General features: G+C 48.1%; 1 protein-coding gene across 2 annotated transcripts in view; it reads right to left on the bottom strand.

Moving 5' to 3' along the window:
* The window catches only part of HM13 (histocompatibility minor 13), a 129318-nt gene that overhangs the window by 26309 nt on the left and 83091 nt on the right, over positions 1-19918 (bottom strand). For both annotated transcript variants that reach the window (XM_033963250.1, XM_033963249.1), the window contains exons 6-8: positions 8425-8550; positions 8199-8256; positions 7965-8048 (exon numbers count right to left, since the gene is read on the bottom strand). In XM_033963250.1, the coding sequence (XP_033819141.1) occupies positions 7965-8048; positions 8199-8256; positions 8425-8550 (268 nt within the window). The remainder of the gene's footprint in view (positions 1-7964; positions 8049-8198; positions 8257-8424; positions 8551-19918) is intronic.

A 19918-nucleotide genomic window follows, 5' to 3' on the forward strand; every position in this document is an offset into this window, starting at 1 on the left:
CGGCTGACAAAACTTCTTCGGATGCAACCCAGCATTTGTTTAGCCTTGGATGAAGCTTTCTCCACCTGATTGGCAATCTTAATATCTTCACTAATGATTACTCCTAGGTCCCGTTCCGCCATAGTTCTTGTTAAGGTCTCACCATTCATGGTGTAAGTTCTGCATGGGTTTCCATTATAACTCAGTTGCCAAGTTGTGGACCATTGTTCCAGTAAAAGTAGGATCTGCGTCATAGTGTCGGGCACGGTGCCCTTGCCCACTACGTTGCACAGTTTAGCGTCATCGGCAAATAATGCAATTTTACCTCGAAGTCCCTTAGGCAGATCCCGTACAAAGATATTAAATAGGACTGGACCCGAGAGCGAGCCTTGCGGCACTCAGCTGATCACTTCCGACGTTTCGGAGGGAGTACCATTTATCATCACCCTTTGAAAACATGATTGATAGTTTTCTGCAAGCAACTTGCTAGTTCGATGTAAGACCCTAGTACTTAGGACCACTAGAAACATCTACAAGAAAGATGATTACTGAGGTAAGAACCTAATTATAATTTTCAAAACCATACAGGAACGTAAAACCTTAAAATGATGAAATATTTTGGTATCTACCAGACAGGACTTAACAAATATCTTGGTTTCCTATCTCATTATAAACAATACATTTATACTGCTTTGTCACCCTATGATCACCCATACATCTCTCCCACTCTCTGAGCAGTGGCGTAATAAGGAAGGGGGGGAGCGGTCTATCCCAGGTGTGGTCTTTATGGGAGGCACCAGCGCCCTTCCTCCTATCTGACACACAGCTTTGATGTAGATTTCAGTAGATGGAACCTAAGCACAGTACCGGACAGAGCTTTGGGTTCTGGCCCAGCAATAGCTAAGAAGGAAAATTTTTAAATTAAATCAGTAATTTAAAGAGTGGGTAAGGTTGGGCAGACTGGATGGACCATTCAGGTCTTTCTCTGCCATCATCTACTATGTTACTATGTATATAGCTCATATATAATCATGTATATAGCTACTTATATGTCCTGCTATCAAGCAGAGACTTAAACCATAATGTATGGTCTTGAAGATGTTCCTATGCATGATCTCTCTCTTTTTTTAAATAAATCCTCTCATCTCCTCTGAGACATAGAGAAATCTTAAGGCAGAAAGCAGGTGGGGCTTCATGAGCACTAGACACATCCACAAGACAGAAGATTACAAGGTAAGAACCTAATCTTTCTTTCTAGTGCAATGTGTCTAGTGGTCCTGAACGCTAGGGAAATACCAAAGCAGTCCGTGAAGTCCAGGGCATGCCTACTGAGGCTTCCTTCAAAACAGAGGACCTGAAAGCAGTATCTTTCCTAGCTGCTATGTCAACCCTAGAGAGCCTGGTAAAGGTCTGAAAGGTAGACCATATAGTACTCTACAAATCTCCTCAGGCAAAACAGCCTTAGTCTGTGCCCAAGAAGCAGCAACCCCTCTAGCAGAGTACATTTCAAGTCAATCAGAGGCTGTTTACCCCAGCCCACATATGTTGCAGAAATGGCTATTTTAATCCACCTAGAAATCAAGGCTTTATACGCCAGCTTCCCTTTTTTGGCATAACAGGTCAGAACAAGAAAGAACATAAGAATTGCCGCTGCTGGGTCAGACCAGTGGTCCATCGTGCCCAGTAGTCCGCTCACGAGGCGCCCCCAGGTCAAAAACCTGTGCCCTAACCGAGACCGGCCCTATCTGTGTTCATTCCGGTTCAGCAGAACTTGTCCAACCTTGTCTTGAATCCCCGGAGCGTGTCTTCCCCTACAATAGACTCCGGAAGAGCATTCCAGTTCTCCACAACTCTCTGGGTGAAGAAGAACTTCCTTACATTCGTACGGAATCTATCTCTTTTTAACTTCAGAGAGTGCCCTATCATTCTCTCTACCTTGGAGAGAGAGTGAACAACCTATCTTTATCTACTAAGTCTATTCCCTTCATTATCTTGAATGTTTCGATCATGTCTCCTCTCAGTCTCCTCTTTTCAAGGGAGAACAGGCCCAGCTTCCCTAGTCTCCCACTGTACGGCAACTCCTCCAACCCCTTAACCATTTTAGTTGCTCTTCTCTGGACCGTTTCGAGTTGTACCGTGTCCTTCTTCATGTACGGCGACCAGTGCTGGATGCAATATTCCAGGTGAGGGTGTACCATAGCCCGGTACAGTGGCATGATAACCTTCTACAATCTGTTTGCGATCCCCCTTCTTAATCATTCCTAGCATTCTGTTTGCCCTTTTCGCTGCGCATTGCACAGACAGCTTCATTGACTTGTCGACCAGTACTCCCAGGTCTCTTTCCTGGGGCGTCTCCTCAAGTACCGCCCCGGACATCTTGTATTCGTGTATGGGATTTTTGATACCGACATGCATTACCTTACACTTATCCACATTGAATCTCATTTGCCATGTTGCTGCCCATTTCTCAAGCGTGGTTATGTCATGTTACAGGTCTTCACAACCCCCCTGCGTCTTCACTACTCTGGATAACTTTGTATCGTCTGTAAATTTAATCACCTCACTCGTCGTACCCATTTCCAGATCGTTTATGAATTTGTTGAAGAGCACGGGTCAAAGTACCGAGTCCTGCGGCACCCCACTGGTGATGTTCTTCCAGTCCATTGTCCATTTACCTCCACTCTCTGTTTCCTATCCGCTAGCCAGTTTTTAATCCATATATTTCACCTTCTATTCCATGGCTCTCAATTTTTTGAAGTAGTCGTTCATGCGGAACCTTGTCGAATGCCTTCTGAAAATCCAGATATACAATGTCGACCTTGTCACCCTTGTCTATCTGCCTGTTTACCCCCTCAAAGAAGTGCAGCAAATTCGTCAAGCAAGATTGTCCTTTGCTGAACCCGTGATGACTGGTTAAAACTAAGATACAATGTGCTACCTAAAAGTTCAGGGAATTCAATTGCAAAAAAAAATAAAAAATTGCTTACCGAAACTCTTAGTTTCCACCATCTCTTTAGAAGTCCCCTTGAGAATGTATACAGCGATTCCAGCGTTTTTCCAATGAGTCCATGCATCTTTGAAAGTCATCTTGGGTGAGTGCCTTGAGGAGGACCTCATGCGATTCTGCGTGGATCTCTTCAATTGTGTTAAAAGAGTACCCTTTCATTTTGGGGAATAAGAAAAAAAAATCACAGGGCGCAAGGTCAGGCGAATAGGGAGGGTGCGTAATCACTGTAATGTTTCTGGAAGTCAGGAATTATTGAACAACGAGTAATGTGTGAGCGGGCACGTTGTCATGGTGGAGCAACCAATTTTTGTTTATCCATTTGTCTGGGTGTTTATGCTGAATGCTCTCGCTCAACTGCTTCAAAACCTCATAGTTTGACAGTCCTATTATCTCATAAACATCATGGATAGTTTGCCTACAATCTGCAAGGATAGTCTCATGAAATTTTGCTATGGTTTCTGGTGTTGTGCTTGTTGACGATCGTCCAGAATGGTCATCATCGTGGACAGATATTCATCCAACCTTGAAGCATTTGTACCAATGAAAGGTTTTGCTTTGGCACATGGAATTATCTGCAAAGGCTTCCTGGAGCATATGATGAGGTTTTGTAGCAGTTTTTTGACGTTTGAAACAAAATTTGATACAGATTCTTTGCTCAGTAAAATCCATCATATCGAAATTCGCCAAGTCACTAACAACTTTACAAAATTGCCCAGAACAAAACAATGCGACCACTCAGCTGCATGCCCGTATGCAGACTGATTCACAAAGCATACTGCTAGACACCTCTAGCGGCAGAAGGGCATACTACATATATCCAGTTCCTGCGTGCTGTTCACATTCCCTGAACCTTTGGGTAGCACCTTGTAACTTTGAGATACCGAAGAAGCACTTGCTCGACATCCAGCAAATGCAATACTTTATTCCTTTTCTCATACCCTGTAGAGTGAAAAGTGGGCAAACGGACTTCCAGAATGACTTGGAGGACTGAGACTTCTTTGGGTAAGAAGGATGGAACCATGCACAAGGAAAGCCCTGTTTCCATGATCCTAAGGAACAGCTCCCTGCAGGAAAGAGCTTGTAACTCGGAAACTCGTCTCGCCGATTCAATCGCCACCAGGAACACTGTCTTGACTGTAAAATCTGAAAGGGAATCCTCCCACAAAGGCTCATATGGAGCAAAACTGAAATCTTGAAACACCATGTTAAAGGTGAAAGGGGAAGGCACCAGAGGCCCCAACCCCGAACCATAGATTCCCTTTAATGAACTGGGCGACATCTGGATGAGAAGCCAAAGAGTCTCTTCCCCTCCCCCCTCTCCCAGCTTGGCAACAGAGAATTTACTGATAATCCTTTTGAAGTCTTTCCTGCAAAAGGACAGGACTACCAAGATCAAAGCTCACAAGGACTCTACATTCTTGACCACACATCAGCACTGAAAGGACTTCCAGGACTTAGCATAGTCTGCCACCTTGGATGGTTTCTTAGATCAGCAATGTGGTGATAACCACATCTGAACAACCCTTGCCTGTCAGGGCCGCCTGCTCAAAAGCCATGTCGTAAGCCCAAAACATTTTGGATTCTTGAGGAACTGGTCCTTCAGTGAGAAAATCCACTTGGACTGGCAGTCTGAGGCCTTCGTCCCTCTGGAGATGGATTAAGGACTGTATACCATGGTCTGCGAGGCCAATCAGGAGTCACTAGGACTACCAATCCGGGATAATCATAATAAGAACATAAGAAGTTGCCTCCGCTGAGGCAGACCATAGGTCCATCCTGCCCAGCGGTCCGCTCCCGCGGCGGCCCATCAGGCCCATTGCCTGAGTAGTGGTCTATACCTATCTATACCCTTCAATCCCTTTTTCTTCTAGGAATCTATCCAAACCTTCTTTGAAACCATTTAATGTTTTCTTGTCTACAACAGCCTCTGGAAGCGCGTTCCATGTATCCACCACCCTCTGAGTGAAAAAGAACTTCCTAGCGTTTGTTCTAAACCTGTCCCCTTTTAATTAATCCTATGAACAACTTGACTGAGAACAGGCCATGGGGAAAATATGCACAAGAGCTTTAACTCTGGCCATGATTGGACTAACATGTCTAATTCTTCGCTTCCAAGCTCATATCTGTGGCTGTAAATGCTAGGCACCCAGGCGTTAACTGCCAAGGCCCTCAGATCCAGCTGTGGAGGCCCACCACCACCGCACTATGGTGTTGAATGCCTATTATTCTCCTAGATGGACCAGTAGATCGCAAAGGCAATGCGAGTCAATTGTGGAGCCTATCCCAGGCTCTTTGATAGACTCGTGTTGCCTTTGCGTTCTGTTCTCCCTGCTTCCCTGATGCCAGGCCAGGTGCATATAAGCACTGGGCCCAAACCTTCCCACCCCCACTGTCAATTCTGATGTCGGAGAGGAAGCTCCAAACCAGCCAATGCTGCCTGGCTAGCCCAGAACTTCCTCTCCGACATCAGAATTGACGTCTGGGGGGAAGGTTTGTGGGTCCGGCGCTTGTACACACCTGGCCTGGCATCAGAGAAGCAGGGAGAAATCAGCGGCAGTGGCTTGGGGGGGCAGGGAGAAAGACAGACAGAAAGAAAGGGGCAGGGAGGGAGAGAGAGAGAGAAAGAAAGGGGAGGGGGCAGGGAAGGAGGAAGAAAAAACTGGACTCATGGAGGGACAAAAAGAGATGGTTGGGGAATGGAATGAGGTCTGGAGGAGAGGAAGCATGCAGGAGTAAGAAAGAAAGAAAGGCAGAAAGAAAGAAATATTAGATTTACAGTCAGAAGAAGGAAGTGCAACCAGAGACTCATGAAATCACCAGAGAGCAAAGATAGGAAAAATTATTTTATTTTCAATTTAGTAATCAAAATGTGTCCGAATTTATATCTGCTGTCTATATTTTACACTATGCCCCCATTTTACTAAACCGCAATAGCGGTTTTTAGCGCAGGGAGCCTATGAGTGTCGGGAGCAGCGCGGGGCATTCAGCACAGCTCCCTGTGCTAAAAACTGCTATCGTGGTTTAGTAAAAGGGGAGGGGGTATATTTGTTTATTTTTGTACAGTTATTACTGAGGTAACATTACATATTTTAAAGTCATCTGCCTTGACCTCTTTGAAATAAAACCTGAATAAAATGATAATTAACATTTTCTCTGCATAGTGTGCTTTGTGTTTTTTAAAATTTTATTGTTGGTAGATCATTTTGACTTGGTTATTTTAAAAGTAGCTCGCAAGCCAAAAAAGTGTGGGCACCCCTGTCCTAGGCAGTTACAGACGAACTTCTTGGTCCAAGTCTGCATCCAGGTCATTCTGTGTCAAGTGGCTAATTTTAGAAAAGTTGCCCACCTCACTCACCAACACGAATTTTGATGAAACTTTGTATGTTGAATCTTACATGACCTAAAACAACTCTGGTAAAGTTTAAGAACTGCCAGTAGAACACTAGTAGAGATATAGCTCTTTGAAACTCAATGTTGGCAACTTTGAGACTCAATGTTGGCAACTTTGAGACTCAATGTTGGCAACTTTGAGTCATAAGAATTGCCGCTGCTGGGTCAGACCAATGGTCTATCGTGCCCAGCAGTCCGCTCACACGGCAGCCCCCAGGTCAAAGACTTATGCCCTAACCGAGACCAGCCCTACCTGCATTCATTCTGGTTCAGCAGGAACTTGTCCAACCTTGTCTTCAATCCCTGGAGGGTGTTTTCCCTTATAACAGACTCTGGAAGAGCATTCCAGTTCTCTACCATTCTCTGGGTGAAGAAGAACTTCCTCATGTTTGTACAGAATCTATCCCCTTTTAACTTTAGAGTGCCCTCTCGTTCTTTCTACCTTGGAGAGGGTGAACAACCTGTCATTATCTTGAATGTTTCGATTATGTCCCCTCTCAGTCTCCTCTTTTCAAGGGAGAAGAGGCCCAATTTCTCTAACCTCTCACTGTACAGCAACTCCTCCAGGCCCTTAACCATTTTAGTTGCTCTTCTCTGGACCCTTTTGAGTAGTACCGTGTCCTTCTTCCTGTACGGCGACCAGTGCTGGATGCAGTATTCCAGGTGAGGGCGTACCATAGCCCGGTACAGCAGCATGAGAACCTTCTCCGATCTGTTTGTGATTCCAAGCATTCTGTTTGCCCTTTTCGCCACCGTCACGCATTGCACAGACAGCTTTATTGACTTGTCAACCCAATATATAAAAAAAGGCAGGAGGGATGCTCACTCCCTCTTGCCACTGGTGGTCCCCTGATCCCCCCCACCCCACCCGCAGTACCTTTCAAGGTAGTTGGGAGCAGGAGGAATGCTACGTCACTCCTCCAAGTCCTGCCTGTCCAAAATGGTGGACCTTCCCCTTCCCTGATTGGCTTAGACACGAAAGGCCCTAGGCCCTTGGGCCCCTCCCCGTGTATGGGGAGGGGAAAGCCCTCCATTTTGGACAGGCGGACCTCGGAAGAGTGATGTAGCATTCCTCCTGCTCCCAACTGCCTTGAAAGGTACTGAGGTGGGCTGGGGGGAGGGGGGATCAGGGGACCACTATGGCAAGAGGGAGTGAGCAAGAGGGAGTGAGCCTTTTTAATATATCTTTTGTTTCATGAGAATCAAGGAAATTTTTGTTATTTATCTGCAATTACATCACTTTCTTTTCCCATCGATATGTGAACATTTCTTAAGAAAGAACTGAATATTTCATGGGGTGTCCTAATTTTTTCACATGACTGTACCCCTGCAAGTTGGATTTTGTGGAGAGGAACCATGTCTACCCTTTTCTAGTCTTTTGGACTGAGGAGTTTTCATATGTGGCTTCCATGACTTCCCCACATTGTTTTGCTAGCTCTATGTGAACTTTCCTCTGTAAACAGAATAGGTGCTAGCTCTCTTGTACTTAGCAATTATCACTGGTTCTTTTTCAACTCCTTAAGTAAAGGCTTAAAGCTTTCTATTTGTGAATCCTCATATGCATCACTGCAAATAAGCAAATCACTACCTGGAATGACAATGTCTCCAAGGCCCAACATAGCAAAGTTGTTTGCTTCCAGTCCATGCTCCAGAAGATCTTGAGGAAAAACCACTATAAGACAGAAATCATGAGAAGTGGGAAGTATGAGTGCACTTATCCCTTTAGAGACAACTGCTATAACAAAGAGTGACAAGAGAAGCATGCCTGTATAACCTGAGGGGTAACCACTGTAAGACAGAGTAGGGAGTTCCTAATACTCACATTTAATAGGTGCCTCAAAAGATTTGGCAACAGTTACCATGACGTTAGTGCCAAAAACCTAAGAGCAAATAAAGTCAGATAATAAAAGTTTCTTCACTAAGTGCTCTCATTGATTCCACACCCCCATAAGCCTTCAGAAACAACATTGTCAGATAAAAATCTACCCTTTATAGAAAGTCCATTCAAAAGCTGATAGTTGGGAGAAGGAAAAAGGCTGCACGCTTACCCAGAACACATCATAGATGAAGAGGCCTCCTAGCAGTATGCAGCCAGTGCTCACGTTGTTCAAATGTAACAGCTCCACACCATTCAGGGCAAAGGCTAGTCCAAAAAGGTTATTAGCAATCCAGTGCTGGATAAAATACATGAAATTGCAGTCAGTTTTGTTCAGCCCAAGATGACTCCTATGCCTTGCAAAACAGTTCTGAAAGTCAGCCCCTGCTACTACTAGACAGACCACTCACAAAGAAAACCCACAGTTAGATCAATTGCTGAGAGATCTAAAACATTTCCCTAAACAAGAAAAGCCTCATAGTAACTAACCAAACTGCACTTTAAGCCTTCTGTTAAATATGTACCCAAAGCCCCAGGAAACCAGATCTCTGCCCCTCTTCCAACTTTCACCCATATAGCCCTAAGCCCCAGTCTCTCAAAAGACCAAGGAGAAATTTGGACTTAACTGTTAGTTTCTCTTTCTTGTGTTCTGCCAGACCTGTCCTGATGAATGGGTTATGTCTCCATGCCAGCAAATCGAGCCATACAAAACCAGCTTAGAGCCAACTCACTGTTTTTCGCTCCTCAGCTCCCTCCGACGTCAGAGGGAAGGCTTCCAGCTCAGCTGTGGGATGTGCATAGGAGCCGCTGCCTGCAGCTGTGAGCAGAGAAACGACTGTGGGAGGGTGCCAGCCAGAAGAAGGTAAGCACCCATGGGAGGGAGGCATTTACTTGGGGCACAGAATGGAGTGAGAGAGAGGGTGCTTTGGGACACAGGAGGGAGAGGGGCACATTAGAACACCAAACGTAGAACAAGGACCCCCGTTCGTAAGTACGAGTCCGACATAAGTCGGATGTTTGAAAACTGCCTGTACAAGTAGTTGTCAAGTTTTGGGTTTAAAATTCACCACCTAAAGCCAAACCTGATGAAGTTGAGATCATCATTTCATGGGCACTAATCCAGAATAACATGCAACAAGGAATAAATTACCTTCAGAGCATGGGCATAGCAGTGGCGTGCACTTGCACCCTCATAATCGAAAATGAATGCAAACAATTACAGTAAAACCTTGGTTTACGAGCATAATTCGTTCCAAAAGCAGGCTTGTAATCCAAAGCACTCGTATATCAAAGCGAATTTCCCCAAAGGAAATAATGGAAACTCAGACAATTCGTTACACAACCCAAAAACTGTGATGCGTGTATACAGCACAGTTACTTACCGTAACAGGTGTTATCCAGGGACAGCAGGCATATATTCTCACATGTGGGTGACGTCATCTACAGAGCCCCGATGCGGACAGCTTTTTTTAAGCAAACTTGATTGAAGGTTTAAATTTGCTCTGCTGTTCCACGCATGCGTGCCTTCCTGCTCCATTAGAGGGCGCAGCCCCTCCTCGTGGTCTCCAGTTCACATAACCAGTAAAGAAGCCAACCTCGGGGAGGCGGGCAGGTTGTGAGAATATATGCTTGCTGTCCCTGGATAACACCTGTTATGGTAAGTAACTGTGCTTTATCCCAGGACAAGCAGGCATGATATTCTCACATATGGGTGACCTCCAAGCTAACTGAAAAGGGGTGGAGGGAAGTTGGCAATTTAAGAAAACAGATTACGCAATACCGATTGGCCAAACTGGCCATCGCTCCTGGACAGTGTATCCAGACAGTAGTGGGAGGTGAAAGTATGAACCGAAGACCATGTGGCAGCCTTGCAGATTTCCTCGATAGGCGTGGACCGGAGGAAGGCTATGGAGGCTGCCATCGCTCGGACCTTGTGCCCCGTTACTCGACTGTGCAGCGCGAGACCAGCCTGAGCATAGCAAAAGGAAATACAAGCAGCCAACCAGTTGGACAAGGTGCGCTTGGAAACTGGGTGACCCAACCGATTAGGGTCGAAGGACAAAAACAATTGTGGGACTGACCGATGAGACTGAGTGCGTTGAAGGTAAAAGGCCAATGCTCTCTTACAGTCAAGGGTGTGGAGCGCCACCTCTCTGGGGTGAGTGGGGGGCTTTGAAAAAACACGGGCAAAACAATGGCCTGGTTGAGATGGAAATCAGACACCACTTTGGGCAAGAACTTAGGATGAGTGCGGAGAACCACCTTGTCGTGGTGGAATACAGTGAAAGGCGGGTCCGCCACCAGGGCCTGTAGCTCACTAACCCGCCGAGTGGAAGTGAGTGCGAGTAGGAATATCACCTTCCAAGTGAGAAATTTAAGATGGCATTTGTCTAGCGCAGTGTTTTTCAACCGCTGTTCCGCGGCACACTAGTGTGCCGCGAGATGTTGCCTGGTGTGCCGCAGGGCCGCCGGGCCCGGAGCTTACAGGGGGCCCGAGGCAGGGGCGCCAGTAGCTCGCCAAGGCAAAGTGAGTCGATCACCCAGGACTCACTTTGTCTTGGCGATCTAATCCACAGTTCTTCAACCGCCGGTCCGCAGGAAATTTTTGCCGGTCCGCGCAGGACCGGCAAGATTGACTCATTTGAACTTCCTGCCGGTCCGCGCAGGACCGGCAAGATCAGCATCGGAAGCGTGCGCTGGGCCGGAGAGATCTTGGGGAGCCTCCGACAGTGGCTTTCTCCCCTCTCTGCAGCTCTCCTTTACTTCCCAGCGCAGCGATTCACGAAGGCAGCCTCGGGGCTTTTGCTGAGTCGCGGCTGCCTCTGATGATGCAACTTCCTCTTTCCTCAGAGGCGGCGCGACACAACAAAGGACCCGAGGCTGCCTTCGTGAATCGCTGCGCTGGGAAGTAAGAAGAGCTGCTGGGAGGGGAGAAAACCACTATAAGTCTGGGACGCTGCTGGGCAGGGGAAAAAAGGGACAGCTGCTACTGGAAAGGGAGAAGGAGAGATGCTTCTGGGAGGGGAGGAGGGAAAGGAATCTGGGAAGCTGCTGGGCCAGGAAAAAAAAGGGACAGCTGCTACTGGAGAGGGAGAAGGAGACGGAGAGATGCTTCTAGGAGGGGAGGAGGGAAAGGAATCTGGGAAGCTGCTGGGCAAGATAAAAAAAGGGACAGCTGCTACTGGAGAGGGAGAAGAAGGAGAGATGCTTCTGGGAGGGGAGGAGGGAAAGGAATCTGGGAAGCTGCTGGGCAAGGAAAAAAAGGGACAGCTGCTACTGGATAAGGAGAAGAAGGAGAGATGCTTCTGGGAGGGGAGGAGGGAAAGGAATCTGGGAAGCTGCTGGGCTAGGAAAAAAAGGGACAGCTGCTACTGGAGAGGGAGAAGGAGACGGAGAGATGCTTCTGGGAGGGGAGGAGGGAAAGGAATCTGGGAAGCTGCTGGGCAAGATAAAAAAAGGGACAGCTGCTACTGGAGAGGGAGAAGAAGGAGAGATGCTTCTGGGAGGGGAGGAGGGAAAGGAATCTGGGAAGCTGCTGGGCAAGGAAAAAAAAGGGACAGCTGCTACTGGAGAGGGAGACGGAGAGATGCTGCTGGGAGGGGAGGAAGGGAAGAGAGTTACTGCTGGACAGGAGGCTGGGAGAAAGAAAGAAAGGGGGCAGGCAGGGAAACAGAAGGAAAGAAGAGAAACAGAAAAAAAGAAAGAAAGGTCAGGGAGAGAGGAAGAAAAAGTTGGGGGAGGGAATGAGGTGTGGAGGAGAGAAAGCATACAGGCTGATAGAAGGGAAGAAAGATTGGATGCACAGTCAGAAGAAGAAAGTGCAACCAGAAATCACCAGCCTGGCTGGGCGGAACTTCCTCTCCGATTGCAGAATTGACGTCAGGGAGAGCATGCGTCGGCTTTGGGGCCTGTTATCCATTGGTGGGTCCTGTTCCCCGATGGCAGCGGCAGTGGCTTGGGGAACGGCAGGGAGAAAGAAAGAAAGGGGGCAGGCAGGGAAACAGAAGGAAAGAAGAGAAACAGAAAAAAAGAAAGAAAGGTCAGGGAGAGAGGAAGAAAAAGTTGGGGGAGGGAATGAGGTGTGGAGGAGAGAAAGCATACAGGCTGATAGAAGGGAAGAAAGATTGGATGCACAGTCAGAAGAAGAAAGTGCAACCAGAAATCACCAGACAAGGTAGGAAAAATGATTTTATTTTAAATTTAGCAAAGTGGAGGCAGTATTACCACAGTTTTCAAAGGAATTTGCCCAAATAACTTAATAGTTAACTGGGTAAATTCCCAGAGATGAAAACTTCCCTTCACTTACTATGCACAGTTCTGAATTTATATCTGCTGTCTATATTTTACAATATGGTCACCTTTTACTAAACCGCAATAGTGGTTTTTAGCGCAGGGAGCCTATGAGCGTCAAGAGCAGTGCTGGGCATTCAGCGCAGCTCCCTGCGCTAAAAACTGCTATTGTGGTTTAATAAAAAGGATGGAGGGTATATTTGTCTATTTTTGTATGCTATAAAAACCAAATACAGAGAGAGACTGAGAGCTGTTGACGAAGAGCTACGTGTGTGTCTTTCTTCCATTCCAGCCAGAATATCAGCTTTGTGTTCAGCCAAACAGGCCCAGGTTTCGCACTGAATAAAGTATTTTATAATTTTTATAATTTTTATTTCATAATAAAGTAATTATAAAATACTTTCTTTGTGTTTATTTGATTCCTATTCAAGAGAATTACTTTATATATAGTCAATATAGGCAGAGAGTTAAATTTTTTAACATTTTCTAATGGTGGTGTGCCTCGTGATTTTTTTCATGAAACAAGTGTGCCTTTGCCCAAAAAAGGTTGAAAAACACTGGTCTAGCGGATCAAATGGAGGTTTCATGAGTTGAGCCAGAACCACATTAAGGTCCCAAACCACTGGGGGAGGTTTGAGAGGAGGGTGGACATTCAAAAGACCTTTCATGAAACGAGAAACTAAGGGGTGGAGTGAAAGGGCTTTCCCCTCTAGGAGCTGATGAAAGGCAGCAATCGCACTAAGGTGTACTCGAATGGAGTTGGTTTTCAGGCTGAAGTGAGATAAGTGAAGTAAATACTCCAGGACCAAAGAGACCGGGACCGACACTGGGTCTTGGCTGTGAGAGGAGCACCAGGACGAGAATCTGGTCCACTTTTGGGAATAGCAGATTCTAGTCAAGGCCTTCCTCGAGGCCTCCAATATCTCCTTGACTGATTGAGACATCGGTAGAGAAGTCAGGGGGAAAGAAACCAAGCATTCAGATGAAGAGACTGAAGATTGGGATGCAACAGTGAGCCCTGACTTTGCGATAGCAGAGAGGGAAACAGAGGCAGAGGCAGCGGATCTCTGGCACTGAGTTGCAGTAGAAGGGAAAACCAAGGCTGGCGTGGCCACCGAGGGGCGATCAAGATCAGAGTGGCTCGCACGATTAGAAGTGGACCAGCGTCCGCAGAATCAGAGGAAAGGGCGGAAACGCGTACAGAAATCTTCCCTCCCAATCCAGGAGGAAGGCGTCGGCCTCCAGACGGTCCGGGGAGTATATCCGGGAGCAGAAATGAGGCAGCTTGTGATTGAGGGGGGAGGCGAATAGATCTATCTGAGGCGTCCCCCACATTTCGAACACCTGTCGCAAGGTCTGAGAGTGTAGTGACCACTCGTGCGGTTGGAGGAGGCGGCTGAGTCTGTCTGCCAGACAATTCTGCTCTCCTTGTATGTACACCGCTCGAAGGAAGATGTTGTTTGCAACCGCCCACTTCCAGAGGCGCAGAGCTTCCTGGCAGAGTGACCAAGACCCCGTCCCTCCTTGCTTGTTTACATAGTACATTGCCACCTGGTTGTCGGTTCGGACGAGAACCACCCGGTCGTATAGCAGGTGTTGGAAGGCCACGGCAGCGAGGTAGATGGCCCGAAGTTCCAGCACGTTTATGTGACAGCCACGATCTTCTGCTGACCACATTCCCTGAGTGCGTAGGCCGTCCAGATGAGCCCCCCCCCAAGTGTATTCCGACGAGTATGTGGTGAGTACCTTGCTGTGTGTGTGGGGGGGGGGGGCTAGAAAGAGCAAACCTTTGGAAAGATTTGAAGAGTCGGCCCACCAGCGGGGCGATCGTTGCAAGGAAGGAGTCACTTGCACGGGGCGGTAGATCGGGTCCTGGTCCTGACGCCATTGAGAGGCCAGAGTCCATTGAGGGATCCGCAGGTGGAGACGGGCGAAGGGTATGACGTGGACGGTAGAGGCCATGTGGCCCAGAAGCGTCATCATCTGTTGCGCTGAGACCGAGGTCAGCAGCGAAATCCGTCGGCTCAGACTTACTAACGCCTCCAGACGCGGAGGGGGAAGGAAGGAACGGAGGCGGGTCGTGTCCAGCACGGCTCCGATGAACTGTAAGGATTGAGAGGGGTGCAGCTGGGATTTTGGGAAGTTTATCTCGAACCCCAGACCCTGAAGATAGATAATAGTCTGTCGGGTCGCTGAGATAACCCCCTCCCTGGACGGGGCTTTGATTAGCCAGTCGTCCAGGTAGGGGAATACCTGAAGATCCTGAGAGCGCAAGGCAGCTGCGACCACCACGAGGCACTTCGTGAAGACCCGAGGTGACGATGCTAGGCCAAAGGGAAGGACTCGGTATTGTAGATGAAGGTCTCCCACCTGAAAACGCAGAAACCTGCGGTGAGCGGGATGCACTGGAACATGTGTGTAGGCCTCCTTCAGATCGAGGGAGCAGAGCCAATCGCCCTCGTCGATCAGAGGATAGAGAATCGGTAGGGAAAGCATTCGAAACTTTTCCCGCACCAGGAATTTGTTGAGTCGTCTCAAGTCTAGAATTGGGCGCAGGTCTCCCGTCTTCTTCGGCACCAGAAGTAGCGGGAGTAGAACCCTTTCCCCCGTTGGTCGGGGGGAACCTCTTCCACTGCCCGCAGGCGAAGCAGTTCTTGAGCTTCTGAGAGAAGGAGGGGTAACTGAGCCCGATTGGGAGGGCACATTCTTGAAGGGCTGTCTGGAGGAATGTCCCGAAAGTTGAGAGAGTATCCTGATGAGATCACGTCAAGGACCCATGCGTCCGACATGACTTGTTCCCAGCGAGGGTAGAAGGCTCTGAGGCAGCCCCCGATGGGAAGGAGGTCTGGGACTGTGGCGGAGGGGGCCAGCCCCCATCCGCGTGTCCCGTCAAAAGGACGGGGATGGTTTGGCAGTTGCTGGCGGTTGGGTCTTGGGCGGAGCCCGATGGTGAGCTTGCGGACGTCGAGGTGGAGGCCGCGAGAAGGCAGGGGTAGATTTTTGTGGATAGCGGCGCGGGGGAGCCCTGAATGGCCTGGACGCGGGAGGTTTAGGCTTAGGCCTGACGAGGGAGGCAAACGAGCATTCGTGTTCCGAAAGTCGTTTCGTAGCTGCCTCGATGGTATCGTCAAAAAGTTCTTTGCCCAGGGGAGGTTAGCCAACCGGTCCTGTAAGTTGGGGTCTATGTCTACCAGGCGCAACCAGGCTAGACGGCGCATGGCGATAGCGAAGGCTGCCACCCTGGAGGAAAGTTCGAAGCCATCATAGGCCGCATGGAATAGATGGAGGCGTAGGTTGGAGAAAACCTCCAAAAGCAGACCAAAGGCTCCTTGGCGGGAGGCCGGCAAATCAGTCGTAAAGGCTCCCAGGAGTCCAATAAGGTGTTTCTGGTAGGACGTGAAGGTGAAGGTATAATTTTGCACCCTGGAAGCCATCATGGAGTTCTGGTACAGTCTCCTGCTGAACTTGTCAAGGGTTTGACCCTCTCGACCTGGGGGGACCGCCGCTGAGACCCGGGAGGGGTGAGCCTTTTTTAAGGAAGATTCTACCAACAGCGATTGGTGGGAGAGCTGTGGGTGCTCGAACCCCGGGCAGGGTACTGTCCGGTATTTGGACTCCATTTTGGAGGGGACGGCTGTTACCATATAGGGGGTCTCCAGATTCCTGATGAAAGCCTGTTGGAGTACCTGGTTGAGCGGTAGGCGAAGGGACTCTCTGGGCGGTGACGGCATATCAAGCTCTGCAAGGTACTCCTTAGAGTATCTTGAGTCGGACTGGAGGTCTAAGTCCAGAGCGTGGCCCATGTCCTGGACAAAGCGGGTGAAGGAGGGGCGGGACGTTCCCGGAGCCCCGTGTGGGGACGGTGAATGAGACCTTCGTCGGGCGGAGAAGGACGGGGAGGCTTCCCTCGAGTATCGAGGTTCTAGCTCCGACCTGCGCTCCGAGACCGGGGAGACACTGCGAAAGTGTTCCGGGGTCGTGGATCTGCGTCGTCTTGAGGAGCCCCTCGAAGATGATGCCGGGGTACGAGGTGCCGATCGATGTCGAATCGGCGACCTGGACCCGGACTCCCTCGGCGATAGCCTTTGACCTCGGTTCGGAGCCCCGGACCAAGGGGGAGATAAGATAATCTGAGGGTTGGAGAGTGATAACTCCGTCACCCTCAGCGGTTCTGCACGAGTCGCCGGGAAACGGCCCCGTAGAGTGGGAGAACTCCGGGCCTTCTTCGAGGTACGGCGGTTCGAGGTATCGATCATTTTGGAGCGACGCTTCGCCCCGCGGCGGTCAGTGGAGGGAGAGCGTCTCGGCGAGGAATCCGAGGAGGATGGGATGCGGCGAGGCTGGCGTACCTTGCCCCGAGGGGGCTCGATGCGAGGCTCAGGCTGGTCCGGCGCACGCGAGGTCGAGGCTGGTTGTAGCTGGGCCAGCGCAGCGGACAGCTCCGATGAGATCATCGCCCGGAGCAAGTCCTGGAAAACGGGTACGTACAGCATCGAGGGCATGTCCGATGCCGCAGTACACTCCACCGAGGGCGACCTCGATTTTGAGTATTCCCGGGTGGTGGAGGCACGTCCCGAGGGCTTGGAGGACTTCGCCGGGGGCCGAAGGCATGGAATTTCCACCATGCGCCGCTGGTGTCCCTGAGGCTGGCTTCTTCGCCGGCGCGGAACCTGAAGAAGGAAGAGGAGACTTACCCGGAGCCGAGGCTTTCTGCGTACCCGAGGACTTCGGGGTCGAGTCTCGAGGCGGTGCCGAAGTCAAGGCCGGGGCCGAGGCCGACCTCGAGACCGAGGTAATGGGTTGGTCGGCGGCGAAAAGATCCGCCATGCGGGCTTTCCTTCGACGGAGGGCCCAGTTCTGAAAAGTGGCGCACTGGGGGCAAGAATCTGTTGGATGGGCGGCCCCCAGGCAGAGGATGCACCGGCGATGCGGGTCTGTGATAGAAAGAAGCTGCTCGCACCGGGTGCACTTTTTAAAGCCGGTCAAAGGCCGGGACATAGAAACGAAACTGGCCACGGCCTGAGTAGCCACGCGGCTGCGGCGACCCGGAAGCCTCCGGGTCGGTCAAAATGAAGCAGGAACAATAATAAAACAACAAATAAACAAGAAATAAACGTGCACAGCGACTTAATCGATAAAGAAAGGAAAAAATTGCAGTGCTAGAAGGCAGTTGGGGCAGAGCCTAAAAACACACGACTTCTAGGCTCAGCGGAAAAATTTGAACTGGAGACCACGAGGAGGGGATGCACCCTCTAGTGGAGCAGGAAGGCACGCATGCGTGGAGCAGCAGAGCAAACTTAAACCTTCAATCAAGTTTGCTTGAAAAAAGCTGTCCGCATCGGGGCTCCGTAGATGACGTCACCCACATGTGAGAATATCATGCCTGCTTGTCCTGGGATAATATATGTACTCATATTGCAAGACTTTGCTTGTTTAAAATAGTCACTACATTCTTGCAGTGTCAGAGAGAGAAGAATCATCGGCTCAGTTGTGATGCGTGTATACTATATGTACTTGTATTGCAAGACATTGCTTGTATATTAAGTTAAAATTTAATAAAATGTTTTGTCTTGCAAAACACTTGCAAACCAAGTTACTTGCAATCCAAGGTTTTACTGTATTTGTATTTTATAGTATTAACCAACAGAGGCTGGTGAGAAAGTTTGTTCTCTTATTATTCTGTTAAGATATTGTTTTTCCTGTCCCGTACAAAATCTAGAACAGTCCAGGATGACAATTTTAAAGAATCTAACATAAATGAGTGTTCATTGATCTATTCAAAAACACACGTGTGCGTGGTAGCACTCAAAGGTTTTTCAAGTGCATGTGCACCATACATGTCACTTGATCTAATCCACCAATCTACGGAAACATAAAATGCTCAACTGACTGCTTCTGTTATTCAGTCTTCAGTCAGTTGGCCTAAATTCAGAGTGGCAGGAATCAAATTTTGGAATTCCCTCCCTGGTATCCTGAGAACCTGTTCCGACTGCTTACAATTTAGAAAGATGTTGAGGACACAACTGTTTGTGGAGCCTTTTTTTAAAACTACCTGGTAGATTTATTTTAAGAATTCTAAGCTGTGGTTATTGCACTTTATTTAATGTGATGGATAATGTGTAAGTTCTTTGAGCTCTTGAAATTATTTTTAGGGGCTGAGATTGCTATGTAATTGCAATGTAATTTGAATGCATTTTGTAAAAGTATTGTGTATGAATTATTGTGAATGTTTTTCAATTGTTAACCACTTAGGGCTCCTTTTACTAAGCTGTGATAGTGGTTTTAGCGCACGCTTAGCGCATGCAGAATTGCCACGCGCACTAGATGCTAACGCCAGAATTGAGCTGGCGTTAGTTCTAGCCGCGTAGCATGGGTTTAGTGCGCGTTAAAAACGCTATTGCAGCTTAGTAAAAGGAACCCTTAGTTTTAGGTGGTCTAGAAATATTAGAAATAAATAAAACCAACCTTACGAAGTGTCTTACAGCAGTTAGATTAATTACTTGCTTTTTGGAATTATAAGCGAATTAGTGAAATTATGGCTCCTTTTACTAAGTTGCGCTAGTGTTTTTAGCGCACGCAGATTAGCGCATGCTAACTCAGCTCAATGCTGGCGTTAGTGTCTAGCGCGCGGCATTGTAGCATGCGCTATTCCGTGCATTAATGCCCTAACGCAGCTTAGTAAAAGGAGCTTAGTATGTAAGGATTTTTATGGAGGTAAGTTTTTAAATCTTGTGACTAACATCATTTTTAGATAGCTTTGAAATGAAACATATTAGATTTTGAAACAAAGTGAGTTTCCACCAGTTCTGGACTCAAAATGATGCGATTGTGTGATGTGTGTCTGTCCTACGTTAATTTCTGAATGCTTTAAGCTACGTATGTTTACCAAATTTGATATGAATGTTCCTCACCCCTAGCTTTATGGTATGGAAAAGCCTGGCACAATAAAACAGGGGAACCAATTCCACAGAAATCAAACAAGCAAGGGCAAAGTGGAAATGTCCAATCGAGAAGGTGCACAAAAACAGTGTCTTTCAACTCATCTGATAAATCCAATGGTCTTTATTAATCCAAAACAAAATCGTACATCCAAAGCAACTCAATGACTCGATATGATCACGTTTCAGCCATCCGGCCTGCATCAGGAGTCTTAGAAGTCTTTGGGTAGCAAGTAGTCTTTAAATGGCAAATGGTCAAAAGTGAAACAATCATACCATTGCTCCAAGTCTGTAAATGCTGCAAAACCACACAGCCATGCTTTGCCCTTGCTTCATGGAAAAGCCTGGGCCCTAAGATACGATTCTTGATATTGATTTTCAAATGGAAAATTATTTTGTTAATTTTATTTCAGCAATGAAAAGGAAGAAAATAGAAAA

This window comes from Geotrypetes seraphini, chromosome 11 (genome assembly GCF_902459505.1).
Source record: "Geotrypetes seraphini chromosome 11, aGeoSer1.1, whole genome shotgun sequence".
Classification (NCBI taxonomy): Eukaryota; Metazoa; Chordata; class Amphibia; order Gymnophiona; family Dermophiidae; genus Geotrypetes; species Geotrypetes seraphini.